This window comes from Pan paniscus, chromosome 20 (genome assembly GCF_029289425.2).
Source record: "Pan paniscus chromosome 20, NHGRI_mPanPan1-v2.0_pri, whole genome shotgun sequence".
NCBI classification, from domain to species: domain Eukaryota; kingdom Metazoa; phylum Chordata; class Mammalia; order Primates; family Hominidae; genus Pan; species Pan paniscus.
Window position 1 is genome coordinate 42,817,146 of NC_073269.2, and position 20,041 is coordinate 42,837,186.

The window sequence follows — 20,041 nt, forward strand, 5'->3', positions numbered from 1 at the left end:
TATACCTCTAGATATTTTTCTTTCTATTGCTGATGTCTGGCATTCTATTTGTATGTATATGTACATGTATCTGTATGTACATATGTACACTTTGATAAATGGCATAGCTGTACATATTATAACCTACTGTAGCCACTGTCAGCATGCTTTGGATTTGTCTATATTTTTCTATTATTCTACACCCCCTTTTTTTTTTTTTTTTTTTTGAGACAGAGTCTCACTCTGTTGCCCAGGCTGGAGTGCAGTGGCACCATCTTGGCTCACTGCAACCTCTGCCTCCTGGGTCAAGCGATTATCCTGCCTCAGCCTCCCGAGTAGCTGGGATTACAGGCAGCTGCCACCATGCCTGGCTAATTTTTGTATTTTTAGTTGAGACGGGGTTTCACCATATTGGTCAGGCTGGTCTCGAACCTCTGACCTCAAGTGATCTGCCCGCCTCAACCTCCCAAAGTGTGGGATTACAGGTGTGAGCCACTGCACCCAAACAACTTTTTTTTTTTTTTTTTTTTTTAACTGATCACTTAACAGTTCGTTCTGAGGAAGTTCTGGAATTTTTAAACTAGTATATTCCTGCTAGACTCAAAGCTGAACCACGCCAGAGAAATTTCTTCCATATGCTGCCCAGCTGCTATGTATACCCCACCCTCCCATTTCCCTCAGGGTCCTGTGGGACTTACTTTCAGTGGCAAAAAGCGTAATTCCTTTTGCACCAACCTAATAGATTTGGAGTGTTTTTGTCATTTGCAGGACTGTCACTTCGAGGGATAACCATCAAGTTCTCCAGGTGCAGAGTGAGTGGTTGAACCCTGCTTAAAGGGATGTAACTACAAGGATGTGATGTTAGAGCCTAGTCTTGCTAGTTAAGAATAATTTCGGTGGCTCGCGCTTGTAATCCCAGCACTTTGGAAGGCCAAGGTGGGGGGATCGCTTGAGCCCAGGAGCTCGATACCAGCCTGGGCAACATGGTGAAACTTCATCTCTATTTATAAAAATAAAAGATAGGGCCGGGCGCGGTGGCTCATGCCTGTAATCCCAGCACTTTGGGAGGCCGAGGCGGGCAGATCACCTGAGGTCAGAAGTTCGAGACTAGCCTGACCAACATGGAGAAACCCTGTCTCTACTAAAAATACAAAATTAGCTGGGTATGATGGTGCATGCCTGTAATCCCAGCTACTTGAGAGGCTGAGGCAGGAGAATCGCATGAACCTGGGAGGCAGAGGTTGTGGTGAGCCGAGACCATGCCATTGCACTCTAGCCTGGGCAACAAGAGCGAAACTCCGTCTCAAAAAAAAAAAAAAAAAAAGGCCAGGTGTGGTGGCTCACACCTGTAATCCCAGCACTTTGGGAGGCTGAGGTGGGCGGATCACGAGGTCAGGAGTTCGAGACTAGCCTGGCCAACATAGTGAAACCCTGTCTCTACTAAAAATACAAAAAATTAGCCCAGTGTTGAGGCGGGCACCTGTAATCCCAGCTACTCGGGAGGCTGAGGCAGGAGAATTGCTTGAACTTGGGAGGCAGAGGTTGCAGTGAACTGAGATCATGCCACTGCATTCCAGCCTGGGCAACAGTGCGAGACTCTGTCTCAAAAAAAAAAAAAAAAAAAAAAAAAGGCCAGGCATGGTGGTTCATGCCTTTAATCCCAGCACTTTGGGAGGCCGAGGCGGGTGGATCACCTGAGGTGAGGAGTTCGAGACCAGCATGGCCAACATGTCGAAACCCCATCTCTACTAAAAATACAAAAGTTAGCCAGGCATGGTGGTGCGCACCTGTAGTCCCAGCTACTTGGGAAGCTGAGGCAGAAAAATCGCTTGAACCCAGGAGGTGGAGTTTGCAGTGAGCTGAGATCATGCCACTGCACTCCAATCTGGGCAACAGAGTGAGACTCCAACTCAAAAAAATAAATAAATAAAATAAAAATTAAAAATAAAAATTTTTAAAGAATATTTTCCTTTTTTATTTATAATCTGCTTGCTGGGAGTATTTTCTTTCATTGTGAGTCTCTTGAGAGCCTTGGAAGAACTGATCTGACATTTTTATAGCTGCAGACACTCAACTGTGTTTTTATTATTGAGGCTTCATTTTCTTGACACCTAAAGTGACTTTATCTTCCTCTGTCTCATATTTTCCTCTCCCTGAATTGACATCACCACAACAGGCCTAAGTCCAATTTCTTTTCTTATATACAGGACCTTTTATCTCTAAGCCAGATGTGATTTCCCCATTGAAGAAAAGGAGATAGCCGTGAATGTGTGGAGAGTAATGTGTTAAGGTGGCTCAAAGAAGAGGGAAGCCATTGCAGATAAATGCTCAGCTGATATGAAGAGTCAAAACTTCAAGGTATTGTTTGAGAAACTTTTCCCTCAGTGGCCAGTGGAGAGAACTGAGGTCCCTTCAGTCTGAGTTCCCAAAGACACCTCACCATCATCCCTCTGTGTCAGTGTGCCCATAGCTCCTTCTATAATTCTTCCAGTTTTAAGGAGGGAAGGATTAGCCTTATAGAGTTTCTAATTATAAAAGAAATACATACTGAGCATTAAAATTAAGAAAACAGAGAATTCTATTCCGCATAGCAAAGGAAACAATAGGATAAAGAGACAACCCAAAGATTAGGAGAAAATACTTGCAAATCATATATTGGATAAGGGGCTAATATCCAAAATGTAAAAGGAACTCAGACTTCTTAATAACAAGAATACAAATAACCGGCCGGGTGTGGTGGCTCATGCCTGTAATCTCAGCACTCTGGAAGGCCAAGGTGGGTGGATCATGAGGTCAGGAGATCGAGACCATCCTCGGGGTTAGGTGGAACCCCATCTCTACTAAAAAATACAAAAAATTTGCCAGGTGTAGTGGTGGGTGCCTGTAGTCCCAGCTACTCAGGAGGCTGAGGCAGGAGAATGGTGTGAACCTGGGAGGCAGAGCTTGCAGTGAGCCGAGATCGCCCACTGCACTCCAGCACTCCAGCCTAGGTGACAGAGTGAGACTCCGTCTCAAAAAAAAAAAAAGAATACAAATAACCCTATTAAAAATGGGCAAAGGACCTGTATACATTTCTCAAAAGAAGACATACAAATGGCCAACACATATACAAAAAATGCTAAACATCTCTAATCATCAGATAAATGCAAATTAAAGCCACAATGAGGGGCCGAGCGCGGTGGCTCACACCTGTAATCCCAGCACTTTGGGAGGCCGAGCTGGGCAGATCATGAGGTCAGGAGATCGAGACCATCCTGGCTAAGATGGTGAAACCCCGTCTCTAATAAAAATACAAAAAATTAACCAGGCATGGTGGTACGCACCTGTAGTCCCAGATACTTGGGAGGCTGAGGCAGGAGAATCGCTTGAACCCAGGAGGTGGAGATTGCAGTGAGCCGAGATCGCGTCACTGCACTCCAGCCTGGGCGACAGCGCGAGACTCCATCCCCACCAAAAAAACCACAGTGAGATATTACCGTGCACCTGTTAGACACCTGCTATTACAAACAAAGATGAAAGGTTAGTGTTGGTGAGGATGTAGAGAAAAGGAACACTGTTGCGAGCACTGTAAATTACTACAGCCATTTTGGGAAACAGTGTAGAGCTTCCTCAAAAAACAAAAAATAGAATTACTATATGAGCCAGCAACCCCACAAGGAATTGATATCAGTATGTCAAAGATGTCTGCACTCCCATGTTCACTGTAGCATTATTCACAATAACTAAGATATGGAAACAAGCTAAGTGTCCATCAATGGATGAATGGATTTTTTAAATGGAGGATATATATACAGTGGAATACTATTCAGCCTGAAACATGAAATTCTGTCATTTGCAACAACATGGGTATACCTAGAGGATATTATGTTAAGTGAAATAAGCCAGACACAGAGAGACAAATACTGTATGATCTCACTTACATGTGGAATCTAAAAAGTTGAACTCTTAGAAGTAGAGAGTAGGAGGGTGGTTACCAAAGGTTGGGGGGTGGGGATGTGGTGGATGGGGAAAGGGGAAATGCTGGTTAACAGGTACAAAGTTTTGTTTAGATAGGAAGAATACATTCTGCTGTTCTTTTGTCCAACACAGTGACTACAGTTACTGTATTGTATATTTCAAAATAGCTAAAAGATAGGATTTTATATGTTCTTACCACAAAGAAATGGTAAATATTTGAGGTAATGGATATGCTAACCAGCCTGATTTGATCATTCCATCATGTATTGATGCATACAAATATCACATTGTACCACATAAATATATACAATTATTGTACAAATATATACATCAATATACAATTGTACATATAATACGTACAATTATTGTACAAATATATACAATTATTACTTGTCAATTAAAAAATTTAAAAAAGAAATCTAAAATAACAGTTGCCCCCTATGAGCATCTCACGATAAATCCCTTTAATCTCTTCTACATATACTGAGTATTAAAAACAGAATTGGCTAGAACATTGTTGCTGTTCTGAGACCTGTCTTTCTCATTTAACACAAGTGAACATTTTTCTTTGTCAACAAGTAGCGGTAAACATCATCCATTCTAATGGCTGTATTTTTTAATAGGTGGAGTTATATCTTCAGGGCAGATTCCTAACAGTGGAACGGCTGGGTCACAAGGGAAATATGTAGGTAGTTTTTGTACATGTTGTCAAATTTCCCACCATAAGGGTTGTGCCGGTTTGTTTTCCCACCAGCAGTGTATGAGACTGCCCTATTCCCTGTACATTCATTCCTGTGGCTGCTCTAACAAGTTACCACAAACTTGGTAGCTTTAAACAATAGTTTACTCTCTCACATTCTGGAGGCCAGAACTCCAAAAATCTAGACATCAGCAGGGCTGGAGCGCTCCTAGAGATTCTAGGGGAGAATCCTCACTTTGCCTCTTTTTCTGGTGGCTGTAGCCATTCCTTGACCATTCCTTGACATTCCTGGCCCCATCACTGAGATTGCCACCTCCGGGGTCACATTGCTGCCTCTTCTTCCTCTGTCTGCCAGTCTCCTTGTGTCTCTTTTAAGGATGCTTGTCACTGGATTTAGGACCCAACCCACCCAGACAATCCAGGATGAACTACTCATCTCAAAATTCTTAATTTAATTTCATCTGCAAAGACCCTCTTTCCAAATTAAGTAACATTCACAGTTTCCAGAGATTAGGACATGGACGTATCTTTTTGCAGGGTCATCAGTCAGCCGACTATATCCTGTCTCACCAACAGAATACATTGTTATACTTTTTAATTTTTGTCATCTTGATAGGTTAAAAATGGTCTCAGTATTCCCCCTCTCCCCCTGCCAAGAGACAGGGTCTTGCTCTGTTGTCCAGGCTAGAGTGCAGTGGTGCAATCATAGCTCACTGTAATCTCAACCTCCTGGCCTCAAGCAATCCTTCCACCTCAGGCTCCCAAAGCACTGGGATTACAGGTGTAAGCCACCTCACCTGGCCTGTCTCCATATTATTTTAATTTGTATTTCTCTTTTTACATATTTAAGGGTCCCTTTTACATATTTTTTGTGAATTGTTAATTTCTCTTACCCATCTTTTCTGTCAGGTTTTTGGGTCTTTCCCTTGACATTAAGAGGAGTTTTGTTTCTTTGAGACAAGGTCTCACGCTGATGCCCAGGCTGGAGTGCAGTGGTGCAATCACTGCTCACTACAGCCTTGACTTCCAGGGCTCAAGTGATTCTCCCACCTCAGCCTCCCAAGTATCTGGGACTACAGGCACACAACCACACCCAGCTAATTTTTTGTATTTTTTTGTAGAGATGGAGTTTCACCATGTTGCCCAGGCTGGTCTTGAACTCCTGGGCTCAAGCGATTGGCCCACCTTGTCCTCCCAAAGTGCTGAGATTACAAGGTGTGAGCCACTGCACCTGGCCAAGTTTTCTTTTTTTTTTTTTAATTGGGAATTGTTATAGACTGATTGGTTCCCCCTCCAGTTCATATGTTTAATATTATTAACTATAGTCATCATGTTACACAATAGAACACCAAAACTTATTCCTCTCATATAACTGAAACTTTGTATATACTGATCAACCTAACTCCTAATTTCTAGTAGTATAAGACTTAAGACATACAACCAGATATATGTAGAGAGAGTGAACAAGAGGGAAGTAACAAAATAATTACATGATAAAGGGTGGTGGATGCTACGGCTCACACTTGTCATTCCAGCACTTTCAGAGGCTGAGAGACAGGGGGATCGCTTGATGCCAGGAATTCAAGATCAGCCCGGGGAACATAGTGAGACCCCATCTCTATAAATTTTTTAAATTGTCTGGGTGTGGTGGTGGTATGCACCTGTAGTCCTAGCTACTTGGGGAGCTGAGGCTGAGGTGGGAGGATTGTTTGAGTCTAGGAGTTTGAGGTGGCAGTGAGCTATGATAGTGTCACTGTCACTCTAGCCTGGAGTACAGAATGAGACCCTGTCTCAAAAAAAAAAAAAAAAAAAAAAGGTTAAATTACAAGCTACTACTATGTACAGCAACATGGATATAATGTTATCTATATGTATCTATATACATAGAAATAATGTTGAGCAAAGGAGGTCAGACACAAGAGTACATACTATATGATTCCACCTATATAAAGTTCAAAACCAAACCAAACTATTCTATTATAGAGGTCAAACTAATGGTTAACTTTGAGGTATAATGATTGGGAAGAGATATGAGGGAGCCTTCTGGGATGTTGGAAAGTTTCTATGTCTGTAATGGCGGTTGCATGGGTTTATTTTTTTTATTATTTTATTATTTTTTTTTGAGATGGAGTCTCACTCTGCCGCCCAGGCTGGGGTGCAGCGGCACCATCTTGGCTCACTGCAAGCTCCACCTCCCGGGTTCACGCCATTGTCCTGCCTCAGCCTCCTGAGTAGCTGGGACTACAGGCGCCCTCCACCACGCCCAGCTAATTTTTTGTATTTTTAGTAGAGACGGGGTTTCACCATGTTAGCCAGGATGGTCTCGATCTCCTGACCTCGTGATCTGCCCACGTCAGCCTCCCAAAGTGCTGGGATTACAGGCGTGAGCCACCACACCCGGCTGGGTTTATTTTTTTAAAAAGCCAGCAAGCTATAATTTTAAAATTTGTGCTTCCTCTCTCTCTCTTTGTGTGTGTGTGTGTCTGTGTGTGTGTGATTTCATGTGTTCATTTCTTTTACTCACTTTTTCTATCGGGTTTTTGGGTCTTTCCCTCAATTTTAAGAGTTTTTTGTTATTGTTTTTTTGAGGCATGGTCTCACTCCAACGCTCAGGTTGGAGTGCATTGGCACAATCACGGCTCACTACAGCCTCAACCTCCTTGGGCTCAGGTGATCCTCCCATCTCAGCCTCCCAAGTAGCTAGGACTACAGGTGCACCACCACACCCAGCTAATTTTTTGTATTTTTAGTAGATACGGGGTTTCACCATATTGCCCAGGCTGGTCTCAAACTCCTGGGCTCAAGTGTTCCACCCGTCTCAGCCTCCGAAAGTGCTGGGATTACAGGGGTGAGCTATACACCCTCAAAATAAATGGCATATCTGCATTTTTAAATCACATTTTTCTACCTACAAAACCAATTTTCTTTCAGTTCTGGTTTTTGTTTCTGAAGCCCATATTTTATTACACTGAATGAAACCTGTGCATGGGTAATTCATTTAAATAAATATAATTTCTACTGGATTGGTGGATTTAAAAGACTAATGATGGCCAGGTGCAATGGCTCACGCCTGTAATCCCAGCACTTTGGGAGGCCGAGGCAGACGGATCACAAGGTCAGGAGATGGAGACCATCCTGGCCAACATGGTGAAACCCCGTCTCTACTAAAAACCAAAAATTAGCCATGCGTGGTGACATGCACCTTGTAGTCCCAGCTACTTGGGAGGCTGAGGTGGGGGAATTGCTGGAATCTTGGAGGCGGGGGTTGCAGTAAGCCGAGATCATGCCACTGCACTCTAGCCTGGCAACAGAGTGAGACTCTGTCTCAAATAATAATAATAATAAAATAATAATAATAATAATAAAAGACTAATGATACCATATAGTAGTGAATAGACATTCTCATAGTATGTTGAATATTGGTGCAAACTTAATCAGGGCAATTGATATAGATGTGTAAACAGGTTTTAACTATGAAAACCTCATTCTCAGCAAAATATCTAAGACTATCCAAAAGATACAATTCACATGTGCACAGAAAGGCATAAGCAGTAAAACATTGCATATAATGCGAAAAAGCTGGAAAGAACTTACATATACAAACAGAACAGTGCAGCCATTAAAAGATTATGACACAGTTCATAATTTAGTGACATGAAAATTTGTTCACTATATTTTGTTAGAAGAAACAAGTAGATTTCAAAACAATTGTTATATAACCCTGTTTTGAATGAAAAAGTCCTATAAGCCTATATCCATGCACTTATTCACAAATGAGGTGAAGTGATTTGGAATAAAATGTTCAAAGTGCTTTACTTTAAGCTCTTTTAATATTCTCCAATCTTCTGAATTAAGAATCTACTAATTTTACAATGAGAGAAATCTGCTTTGAGAGCAGAAAAAATAATAATAAAAGGAGATATGTGTATGATATATGGAATGCAATGTTGAAATGGTCTGAATTCTGGCTGAAGAGACCCAAACTTTCTTCATAGACATTCCAGAGCACTAATTCAAATCCTGCCTTAAAGGTCCTAAATCTAGAATCCTAAGATTTTATACACAATGAGTTCCTCTTATCAGTTGCCTCTCATTTACCTGGGCACAGAACTGCTGTTAACCAACCTCTTCACGAACTATTGCTCCAAGAAGGAAATCACATCTGGTTTGGACATAAATTAATAGGGTAATTAATAATAAACCCTTCACATAGGCAAAGAAATGGAATTTTGGTCTGATGTGGCTATGGAAAATTGAGACCATTCCTTAATCATCAAGCAGAAAGAAGTCGAGAAAGTATTCTGAAGGATTAGGATGATAACACTTTAGAAATAACACAGGAGAGACGCCCATTTCCAACTCTAGGAATCTTAAACCAGTCCTTCAGAAAGTTACCTAAGAACCCTGAAGTTTCCCTAATCAATCAGGGTGAAGAAAGTAAGATGTTCCCAGAATACAGAATTTGAACTGGAAAGGGGAAAACAGATGTAAAAAGGGAGACCCGGCTGGCCGCGGTGGCTCATGCCTGTAATCCCAACACTTTGGGAGACTGAGGCAGGCAGATCACGTGAGGTCAGGAGTTTGAGACCAGCCTGGCCAACTTGGCGAAACCCCATGTCTACTAAAAATACAAAAATTATCCGGACATGGTGGTGGGCACCTGTAGTCCCAGCTACTCGGAAGGCTGAGGCAGGAGAATCCCTTGAACCTGGGAGGCGGAGGTTGCAGTAAGCCGAGATCACGCCACTGCACTCCAGCCTGGGCGACAGAGCAAGACTCGGTCTCAAAACAAAAAAAGGGGAGACCCAATTGGCTAGTTAAATAAATGTATGTAGGTGTCATATCACACCCCTGAATAATTCCTCCGAATGGGGGTGGGGGTGTCAGTCATCTGTACTCCACCCAGAAGTCAGTGCCACATTCCTGAGTCTACATACCCGTGAAATGATAGGAACCCATGTGCCCATAAGGTCCTGGAGGGGAATGTAAAGTTAGTCAAGACATGGGAGCTAGACAGCAAGGAAAAAGAATTGCAAAGGGAAGTTAGTAGTTAAATAAGTTACCACATATCCATGTAATATAATACTAAGATAGACAAATGCAAAGTTGTAGAAAATAGTTAAGGATAAGGAATATTTTCAAGATACTGTATCAGAGAAATCACTTTACAAAACAGGTTGAACAATACAATTATATCAATATGGTCATTTAAAAAGTCTGGAAAGTTAAACACCTGTTTCAGTTATTTATTGCTATATAACCACCTCAAAAGTTTATGGCTTAAAATAAAAAATAATTAGCTCATTATTTGGGGGACTTGGCAATTTGGGCTTGGCTTGCCTGAGTGGTTCTTCTGCTGATCATATTCATGTGACAGCTGTCAGCTGTTGGCTTGGTGGAGGCTGGATGGTTCAAGATGGTCTCCCTGAAATTTCTGGCCGTTGTTGCTCACTGGACCTCTCTCTCCAAGTGATCTTTAATCCGCAAGCAAGTTGCTCTTAGCCTTCAGTCATGGTGGTCTCAGGGCAGGAAAAGCGGAAGAGAAAAAGCTGCAAGACTTCCTGAAGCTTTGTCTCAGAAGTCTCACAATATCACTTCCACCACATTCTATTGGTCAAAGCACCTCACAAGGCCCTGCCTAATAGTAACCTAACCACTGACTAGCATTTCAGGAGGAGAAAAAATACTCCCTTGCTGAAAAACAAAATCAAAGAGAACAAAAATAGAAAATACAACAAAACTTCCTTGACCTTGGTTTTCAGATATGCTCAGCAATGGTTCCCTTTCCTCGGGGCTCTTAGAGAACCTCAAGGCAAGGGAGAAGGGGTAAGGAATCATGAGACATCAGACCTTTCTTGGAACCCAGATTGGCTAAATTGGAAAAAATTATTGCCACCACACGAGCTCTCATCATCTACCATAAACATACTCAGATGGAAGTAAAAGGGAGATGGGAGTACTGCTAACCCTTCTTAGTATTCAAGGGAAAGGCCAGGGTCACTGATATCCAGGACTGGGGACTTTCTCTAAATTCACGTAAGTCTCCTGCGGAGACAGCTCTGGGAATGATGTGGATCACATGGAACCTGACCTCTGAGAGTTCCCAAGGGAGAGCCTCTGAGGAAGGAATCCTACTCCTAGGTTCTCCCCACGACGTCTTCCCAGAACTCTGCCTAAGGGACACTTACAACTCGAAAAGCCTCGTTCCGAGAACAGGTCTGTGCTTTTTCTGTTTGCAGATTTTATTCCACCACTCGATTATCCCTTCCCTTTTTGATGGCCATTTCACTGCAGCTGGGGTCTATACAGCTATAAAGCGGGAGAAAAAAGGAAGCTGGGAACTCAGAGATGCAGAGCCCAAGAAACAGTCGAGTCTAAAACTGCCGCTTAGGTGGGCACTCCGCCAGGATCCCCTGTGTCAAACACCAGGCTGAGAACTGGGGACAGGTGTGCCCTGAGAAGACAACGCGGGCCATGCTTCATTGCAAGATGACTCTGCTTAACATAGGCATGGATCATAGTCCTCACAGGCACATTGGGGAGATCTTCGACAGACCCCTCAGTCCCAACATTAAACACAGCACTGCAGAAATGAAGCTTTACCCGTTACACACACAACACCACAGACCTAAAAGGCTCTTCCATCACACGGCCACAGCAGCACTGTCATGATGGAAGGTCTCAAACCCTACAGTGTCACACACCCGACAGCCGACCACGGCCACCCAAAGGTCCCACAGCCGAGCAGGGACAGGAACACAATCACGCACCTGTCGCAGCCTCCTCGCCGCGCACACCGCCGCCTTGTCCTGGCGTCAAACACACGCACACGTGCATACACAGGCCCGAGCTACGGCCCTGCACACCCTGTCTGCGTCCCGGGAGCTCGGGGCTTCCTCACCGTGAGCGCCGCCCTCATCTCAGCCAAGCACTATGAGAACTTGGAAGGGGAACCGGAGATCAAAGTTCGAAAACGGCCCGGGCGCCTGTGGGAAATGTAGTCCAAGGCCGGAAACGCCCGGATGTGGAGAAGGCGCGCGTAGCCGGTGGACAGCAAAAACGCGCCGCGGAGACACCTGGGAGGCATCGTCCGCGTGGGAGTGCGCATGCGCAGACGCCCGGCCGGCGACCGAAGGTGAGGCTGGTGGGTCCCGCGGGCGCGGAGAAGGCGGGTGACGGTGTGACCCGTAAGGAAGGCTGAGGAGGGAGGCGGGAGCCTGGGCTGGGGAAAGCAAGAAGGGAAGAGGAGCAACCTGGGACGAGGAGTTGGCTGGAGGAAAGTGCGAGTCCGGGCCCCAGAGAAGGCTGGGAGGGAAGCAGGAACCAGAGCGCGGGCCCGGGAGCACCTGAAGAAGGGAACCGGTTGCCCGAGGCGGGGGGTGAGCTCCCCAGTGGCAGGAATTTCGTCTGATTTTCGTCCCCTGGCTCCTGGAGCACGGCCTGGCACACAACAGGCGCTCCGTGTGTGTGTGTGTGGCTTTTCGTACCTGTCCTGTGTGTTGTGGTAGGGGAATGTGTTATTCTGTGTGACGTTGTGGAACCGGTTGTTTATGAAGGTGATAGGGTCCCTGCGTGTCTTAAGTTTTAATTTAAATTAGGTGCGAGTCGATTTGTGTTTGAGCCTGTGTCCGACTCTGCAGAGCCGACAGTGAGGGCATTGTGAGTGAAAAGTTGTTACTTTTTGTAGAAGTATAAGTTCTGTGAAATTGTGCACGACGTGGGGGCCTATGGGATTATGACTATGTAGTGGGTGATACAGCTATGAATATGCCTAATTTTAAAAGTATTTGGTGTACACGACCTGTGATGACTGTGAATGTGGCACACTGTGTGACTTAGGTGGAGTGCTTGAGAAACCGAGTGTTGACTAAAGTATGCATTGTTTAGATTGATTTATGAGTATTGGGCATTTTATATATGCCTGTAGAATTTGACTCTGGTAATTAGACAAGTAAAATAAGTAGTGATTTTTTTTTTTTTTTTTAATGGAGAGGAAGAGGCAAAATAATTTTCAGAGGGTAAGATTGGGCCCATGCGGGCGGGGCGCGGTGGCTCACGCCTGTAATCCCAGCACTTTGGAAGGCTGAGGCGGGCCGATCACGACGTCAGGAGATCGAGAACATCCTGGTTAACATGGTGAAACCCCGTCTCTACTAAAAATACAAAAAATTAGCCGGGCGTGGTGGCGGGCGCCTGTAGTCCCAGCTACTTGGGAGACTGAGTCAGGAGAATGGCGTGAACCCGGGAGGCGGAGCTTGCAGTGAGCCGAGATCGTGCCACTGCAATCCAGCCTGGGTGGCAGAGCAAGACTCCGTCTCAAAAAAAAAAAAAAAAGATTGGGCCCATGCGCGTTGGCTCACGCCTGCAATCCCAGCACTTTGGGAGGCTGGGGCGGACAGATCACCTGAGGTCAGGAGTTTGACCAGCATGGTGAAACCCCGTCTCTACTAAAAAATATAAAAATTAGCTGGGCATGATGGCGCATGCCTGTAGCCCCAGCTACTCGGGAGCTGAGGCAGGGGAATCGCTTGAACTCGGAGGTGGAAGTTGCAGTGAGCCAAGATCGCGCCACTGCACTCCAGCCTGGGCGACAGAACGAGACTCCGTCCCTTCCCTTCCAAAAAAGATCATTTATTGGGAAACCTGGTATTGACTGATGACTGATATGCTTAAATGAATAGAATACCACTGGGACCACACAGAAAAAAACTTTATCTCATAACTGCCACTCTCAAAATTCCTATTTGAGTGTGTGTGTGTGTATTTATTTATTTTTTTTGCTGGATGAATTTCTTCTGCTGGAAGCCTGAAATGAGAAAGCATACATGATTAGTTTCTTCTCTAATTCCCCAACCTTTATTTTGTCTCCTCTTTACTCCCTATAGGCAGTCTTTAGCTCTCATGGATTGGGAGCTGGGAAAGGAATGAGAAGACAGAAGTCAGAGACAAGAAGAGGCTAACATGACTGATACCACTATAATTTAGTGTAAGTCATCTCTTACCTTCCAAGAGAACCTGCTGCTTGGAACCTCCGATACACTTCCCTTCTCATGGGCATAGCCTCTTCTCCAGCTGCTGCCCCAGTGCTTCCTCTGGGCATTCAGTGGCCCACCGACTCTGGTGGGTGGGTTTGTCCAGTCATTCCTCTTTGATAGGACCCAAGACAACCCAGACAGCCTCCACCCATGGGGTGTTCACCTAGTGCTAAGGTGAGAATTAGCCACCTCGGTCACTTTGCCCTCCCAAATCTTAGAAATATGTAAAATTTTTGCCGAGAATTCTCTCACCACTTTGGTTCCTGGTGGCCTCAAGGTCTGAGGGACCCCTTGTGTGTTGTAAAAAAGGGAGAATCACTCACGTTTTTCCCCCTGGAAAAACACTGTTCTAAAAATAACAGTCTCTTAAAAATACATTCTCCTCTCTCAGCCTCTCCACCGTTTTTAAAGGAGGAGTTTAATGATAGCAAAATTTTACACTCAACAGCTCTATAAGATCCTGTTCTTGAATGAAGTTCTCTTAGAATTTTGTTTCATTTGCTATCTTTGGGATATCAGCTGAGGCTGAGGCAGAAATATTTCTAAGTTTTCATCCTATTAAAAATGAACAGTGATAACAATTAGAAAACTCAGGGTTGTTGGAAAAAACATTAACAAATAAATAGGGTGTGTGTGTGTATGTGGAAAGTATGGGGAAAAAGACTTATTTACAGTGGTCATCAAAAATAAGAGATACAAAGGAAGTGACTTTACTAATTACATGATATGTTATTAAAGAGCACATTTTAAAATAAGACTTTTGGTGGGGCTTGGTGGCTCATACCTGTAATCCCAGCACTTTGGGAGGCTCAGGTGTGTGCACTGCTTGAGTCCAGGAGTTCAAGACCAGCCTGGGCAACTTAGTGAAACCCTGTCTCTACAAAAATACAAAAATTAGCCAGGTGTAGTGGCACACCCCTGTGGCTAGCTACTCAGGAGACTGAGGTGGGAGGATCACCTGAGCCCAGGGAGGTCGAGGCTGCAGTGAGCCGTGATCACACCACTGCACTCCAGCCTGGGCAACAGAGTGAGACTTTGTTTCAAAACCAAACAAAAGAAACTATAAAACTCTTAGGAAAAAACACATAGGCATACATCTTAATGATCTTAAATTTGGCATGCATTCTTTTGGAGTTTCTTTCATGGTGATTGAAATGTTCTAAAATTAGATTGTGGATGATTGTTCATTATGATGGTTTGTGAATATACCAAAAACCATTGAATCGTATACTTTAGATGGATGAATTTTATGGTGTGTAAATTATATCTCAATGCTGTCATTTAAAAAATCTTGGCTAGGTCACCTCTGCAATGTGTAACACTGAGCAAGCCATGAGTGTCTCCTGTGTTAGTCATGTTAGTCAATTTCAGGTATAATAGGACCTACCTCACTCAGGGTTTTTGTGAGGGTCATTGGATTTACATCACAGGGAATTATTTTGGAAAGCGTAAAGAAATAATTGAATTCCAAATATCCAAGAGAAGGAAACTGGTTGAATTAACCAAGTACAGTGCCACTGAGGAGTATTATGCAGCCATGAAAAGGGATCAGTTGCATGGATTTATGGAGAAGGGCCTCCAGGATACTTTGGATTTTTTTGTTTTCTTGTTTTGTTTGTTTGTTTCTGAGACAAGGTCTCACTCCGTTGCCCAGGCTGGAGTGCAGTGGCTTGATCATGGCTCACTGCAGCCTCGATCTCCCTGGGCTCAGGTGATCCTCCCACCTCAGCCTCCCAAGTAGCTGGGACTACAGGCATGTACAACCATACCTGGCTAATTTTATTTTATTTTATTTTTGTACAGTTGGGGGTCTTGCTATGTTTCCTAGGCTGTTCTTGAACTCCTAGGCTCAAGTGATCTGCCCACCTTGGCCTCCTCAGGTGCTGGGATTATAGGTGTGAGCTACCTTGCCTGGCCTCCAGGATACTTTGTTAGTGACAAAAGCAACAGAATATTATATTCTATCTTTTATCTAAGTTTTCAGCTTATCCTTTCATTATTTTAATATAAGCAAATGTATATATTTGCATTTTTTTAAACTCATGTCACCACCATCACCCAAATTTAAAAAGAAAACAAAAACAGAACACTTCTAGCCCCCATCCAATCACCCTGGCACAGAAGTAACCTCTGTTGTAATTTCATCTCATATAAAAGGAGTCATGCAGAATGTAGCCTTTTGAGTCTGGCTTCATTCAGTAAGGATGTTGCAATTAGTAAGCTGTAGCTGGGACTACAAGTACATGCCATCATGCTGGCTAATTTGTGTATTTTTATTTTGTAGAGACAGAGTCTCACTATGTTGCCCAGGCTGGTCTCGAACTCCTGAGCTCATGCAATCCTCCTGCCTTGTCTTCCCAAAGTGCTGGGATTACAGGCATGAGCTCAGTTCAGTTGCATGTTGCAATTCACTCATATTATTGCATGTATCATTGCTTCATTCTTCTTAGTATAAAGTAGTATTCCATTGTCTGGATGGAACACAGTTGGTTTATCTGTGTATCCATTGATGCACACTTGGGTTGTTTCCAATTCTGAGGTGGTTATGAATAAAACTGCTACAAACATTCACATTCGGGTCTTTTTGTAGATACATGTCTTTGTTTGTCATGGATAGATACTCAGGAGTGGTATTGATGGGTCATTTAAACAATTACTTTAAAATGGTATCTTTACATGGAATAGTTTTGCCTCTTGATTGTGGTGGTGGTGACACAAATCTAAATGTGTGATAAAATGGTAAAAACACGCACATAATGAATGCATGGAAAACTACTGATATCTGAAAGAAGTTGGCGCATTGTGTAATGACAATTTTCTGATTTTTTGTTTTTATTTTTTAGAGACAGAGTCTTGCACTGTTGTCCAGGTCGAAGTACAGTGGCACAGTCATAGTTCATTGTAGCCTCAAACTCCTGGGCTTAAGTGACCCTCCTGCCTCAGACTCCTGAGTAGCTGGGACTACAGGTACACACCACCATGCTGGCTAATTTGTGTATTTTTATTTTGTAGAGACAGAGTCTCACTATGTTTCCCAGGCTGGTCTCAAACTCCTAAGCTCATGCGATCTTACTGCCTTGTCCTCCCAAAGTGATGGGATTACAGGCATGAGCTACCTACTGTGCTCAACCAGTTTTCTGATTTTGACCATATGCTATGGTTATGGAAGATGTGACCATTGTGGAGACACTAGGTGAAAGGTGAATGAGACCTCTCTGCACTATTTTTGCAAGCTTCTGTGGATCTATAATCATTTCAAAATAAAAATAAATAAATTTTAAAAAGAGCCTACTGCAAGACTGAGAAGTGCCTATGGTGTCTGATTCCCTGTCGTTGGGCATGGATTCTGTTTCCTACTCTGGGCCCTTTTGGACAAAGCCATGCAGAATATCTTATCCCATACCTGCCCCTGTGAGCCACTTACTCTTTCTCAAAGTTTTCAGCAACCCTGGGAGCAGGCGGTATGCGGTGGTTCACACCTATAATCCCAGCACTTTGGGAAGCCAAGGCAGGAAGATCGCTTGAGCCCAGGAGTTGGAGACTAGCCTAAGCAACATAGTAAGACCCCATTTCTACCAAAAAAAAAAAAATTAGCCAGTCTTGATGGCGTGCGCCTGTAGTCCCAGCTACCCAGGAGGCTGAGATAGGAGGATCACTTGAGCCCAGTGAGGCCGACGCTGCAATGAGCGGTGATAGGCCACTGCACTCCATCCTGGGCAACAGAGTGAGACCCTGTCTCAAAAACAAAAAAATTAAAATTAAAAAATAATTAGCTGGATGTGGGTGGTACATGCCTATGGTCCCTGCTATGCAAGAGGGAGAATTGCTTGAGCTGAGGAAGTCGAGGCTGCAGTGAGCCATGATCATGCCACTGTATTCTAGCCTAGGCAAAGAGTGAGACCCTGTCTCAAAAATAAAATAAAAATAAGACTTGAATAAAAGGACAGGAAGACACAACATGATAAAATGTCAAAACTTCCTTACATTTCATGGATTTCCATTAAAATTTTAATAAAAATGTTTGAACTTTCTAGCATTGTTAGGAGAAAATAAACACCAAAAATTCTGAGAGAGAAAAACTGTCAAGGAAGTAGCCCTAGTAGATACTAAACTGTTTTAAAACTGATAACTGTAAGGTGATCCTGGCAATTAAACGAACAGTTCAGTGGAAATAAATATAAAGCCCAGCTCTACTTAGATATATGAAGGACATAAAATATGTGATAAAGATGGCAGTTTTGATGATTGAAGGAAATACAGATTCTGGAGTACTTTGTGATACCAAACTAGATGGCCAAATAATTTTTAAAATTGTTCTTTTACATAGAAAAAAAACAGTCAAATGAGAAACTATAAAAAATTATTTGGGGCCGGGCACAATGGCTTACGCCTGTAATCACATATAGAAGGAGCACATGAGGCCAGGAGTTTGAGACCAGCCTGAGCAACATTGCAAGACCCCATCTCAAAAAATAATAATAATTTTAAAAATTAGCCAGGCGTGGTGATGTGTGTCTTTCGTCCTAGCTACTTGGGCGGCTGAGACAGAATTGCTTGAGCTCAGGAGTTTGAGGTTGCAGTGAGCTAGAATAGTACCACTGTACTCCAGCCTGGATGGCAGAGTATGACCCTGTCTCTAAAAAAGAAAAATTATTTGGAACTCCTACCACAAAAATAAAGGATTAATTTCCTTCCTTTAAAGAAGTCTAACAATTCAGAAAATAAAAATAATAGAAAATGAAATAAATGATGAGACCACAGATAAGAAGCTAAAAGCATTCTTTAAACTTATGAAAAGAAGCTTCTTGTTCATGGTAAGAAAACTAGAAACTAGAACCACAATTTACATGTGTTAGATAGACAAGCATAAAAAAATTTGTATCAGTAGTATTCCTCAGTGACTACTGAGGAATGACAGGTATTCTCATATATTGCTGGCAGTACTATGAATGGTACAGCCTTAACGGAGAGCAGCTTGGAAGTAGTTAATAACAGTAGGCTGACTAGGAGAGAAAAGGTAGTGCTTGAGGGGAGAGGAGCTTGCCCAAAATCCATCCTGCTGCCCCAAAAGCCTGTATCTCTGGTCTTGGGGATAAAACAGGATTTGCCTAGCTGGTTGTCCCATCTATATTTATGTGGCATGTTCAGAGTGGACAAGGATCAATACAAGGGAAATGGAGGCAATTTTAATAGAATTATAAGAGCTGTGAGGCACATGTGGTCTCATGTGGCTTTTTTTGTCTCGGCTTTGCCTCCTTAGGAACTGCCTCTTTTCTAAAGAGGACTCCAAAGGAAGGACTGGTCATCTCTTTCATATCTCAAAACCATGGCTCAGGTAAGGCGATGGTTTCTCTCTCCTTTCTGAAAGTCTTTTTTTTGTTTTTTAAGGATATTTGGGCATGTGTCGGTCTTGTCCTACATCCTCCTACCTATCTTTCCCTTCAGAAAACTGGTCCTCACTTCTTCCCATATTGGTCAGATAAGACTCTACCTTCCACAAATGCTCCCAATTTTAACCAATGTTGACACATTAAGTGGATATACCAGGCCAGGCATGGTGGCTCACACCTTTACAGCACTTTGCTCCCAGCACTTTGAGAGGCTGAGGCAGGAGAATTGCTTGAGTCCAGGAGTCCAAGACCAGCCAGCCTGGGCAACATAGAGAGATCCTTGTCTCCACCAGAAATTAAAAAAAAAAAAAATTGGCCAGGCGCGGTGGCTCACGCCTGTAATCCCAGCACTTTGGGAGGCCGAGGTGGGCAGATCACCTGAGGTCAGAAGTTTGAGACCAGCCTGGCCAACATGGTGAAATGCTGTCTCTACTAAAAATATAAAAATTAGCTGGGCTTGGTGGCAGGCACCTGTAATCCCAGCCAGTTGGGAGGCTGAGGCAAGATAATTGCTTGAATCCAGGAGGCAGAGGTTGCAGTGAGTGAAGATTATGCTGCTGCACTCCAGCATGGGTGTCAGAGTGAGACTCTATCTCAAAAAAAGAAAAAAATTAGCCCAGTGCAGGTGCAGTGGCATGCACCTGTGGTCCCAGTTATTTGGGAGGTTTAGGTGGGAGGATGGCTTAAGCCCAGAGGTCAGGTCTACAATGAGCCATGATGTCACTGCACTTCAGCCTGGGTGACAGAACAAGACTCTCTTTATTAAAAAAAAAAAAAATAGTGGATATATCATTCACCATCTCCTCTCTCAGTCTTCTTCCAGAAGCTATGCAGGGACAAAAATGCATTTCCTTGAACTAAATGAAAATGTATTACTGAATGAACCTGTCTTGTGTAGATTAAAAAAATATATAAGGCTTTATTGCATCCACAGACTGGAGTCAAGATGGTAGTGAAATTGACAGAATTTATATAGAATT

General features: G+C 43.4%; 1 protein-coding gene and 1 long non-coding RNA gene across 16 annotated transcripts in view; one reads left to right on the forward strand and one right to left on the reverse strand.

Annotated features, from left to right (window-relative positions):
- Positions 1-20,041, forward strand: part of ZNF567 (zinc finger protein 567) — a 54,295-nt gene that overhangs the window by 8,514 nt on the left and 25,740 nt on the right. Inside the window, exons 1-4 of one of the 15 annotated variants that reach the window (XM_055103083.2) lie at positions 11,632-11,771; positions 13,522-13,622; positions 16,515-16,638; positions 18,932-19,006. In XM_055103083.2, the coding sequence (XP_054959058.1) occupies positions 18,998-19,006 (9 nt within the window). In that variant the 5' untranslated portion in view covers positions 11,632-11,771; positions 13,522-13,622; positions 16,515-16,638; positions 18,932-18,997. Of the gene's footprint in view, positions 1-11,631; positions 12,016-13,521; positions 13,846-16,514; positions 16,639-18,931; positions 19,007-20,041 lie in introns of those variants that run through there. The other 14 variants (XM_055103084.2, XM_055103087.2, XM_055103086.2 and 11 more) reach the window with 14 other exon arrangements.
- Positions 2,534-11,587, reverse strand: LOC134729625 (uncharacterized). The gene is made up of 3 exons (XR_010110883.1): positions 11,407-11,587; positions 10,825-10,945; positions 2,534-10,155 (listed from the first exon to the last, which is right to left on the reverse strand). It is a non-coding gene; the product is annotated as an uncharacterized LOC134729625 (long non-coding RNA).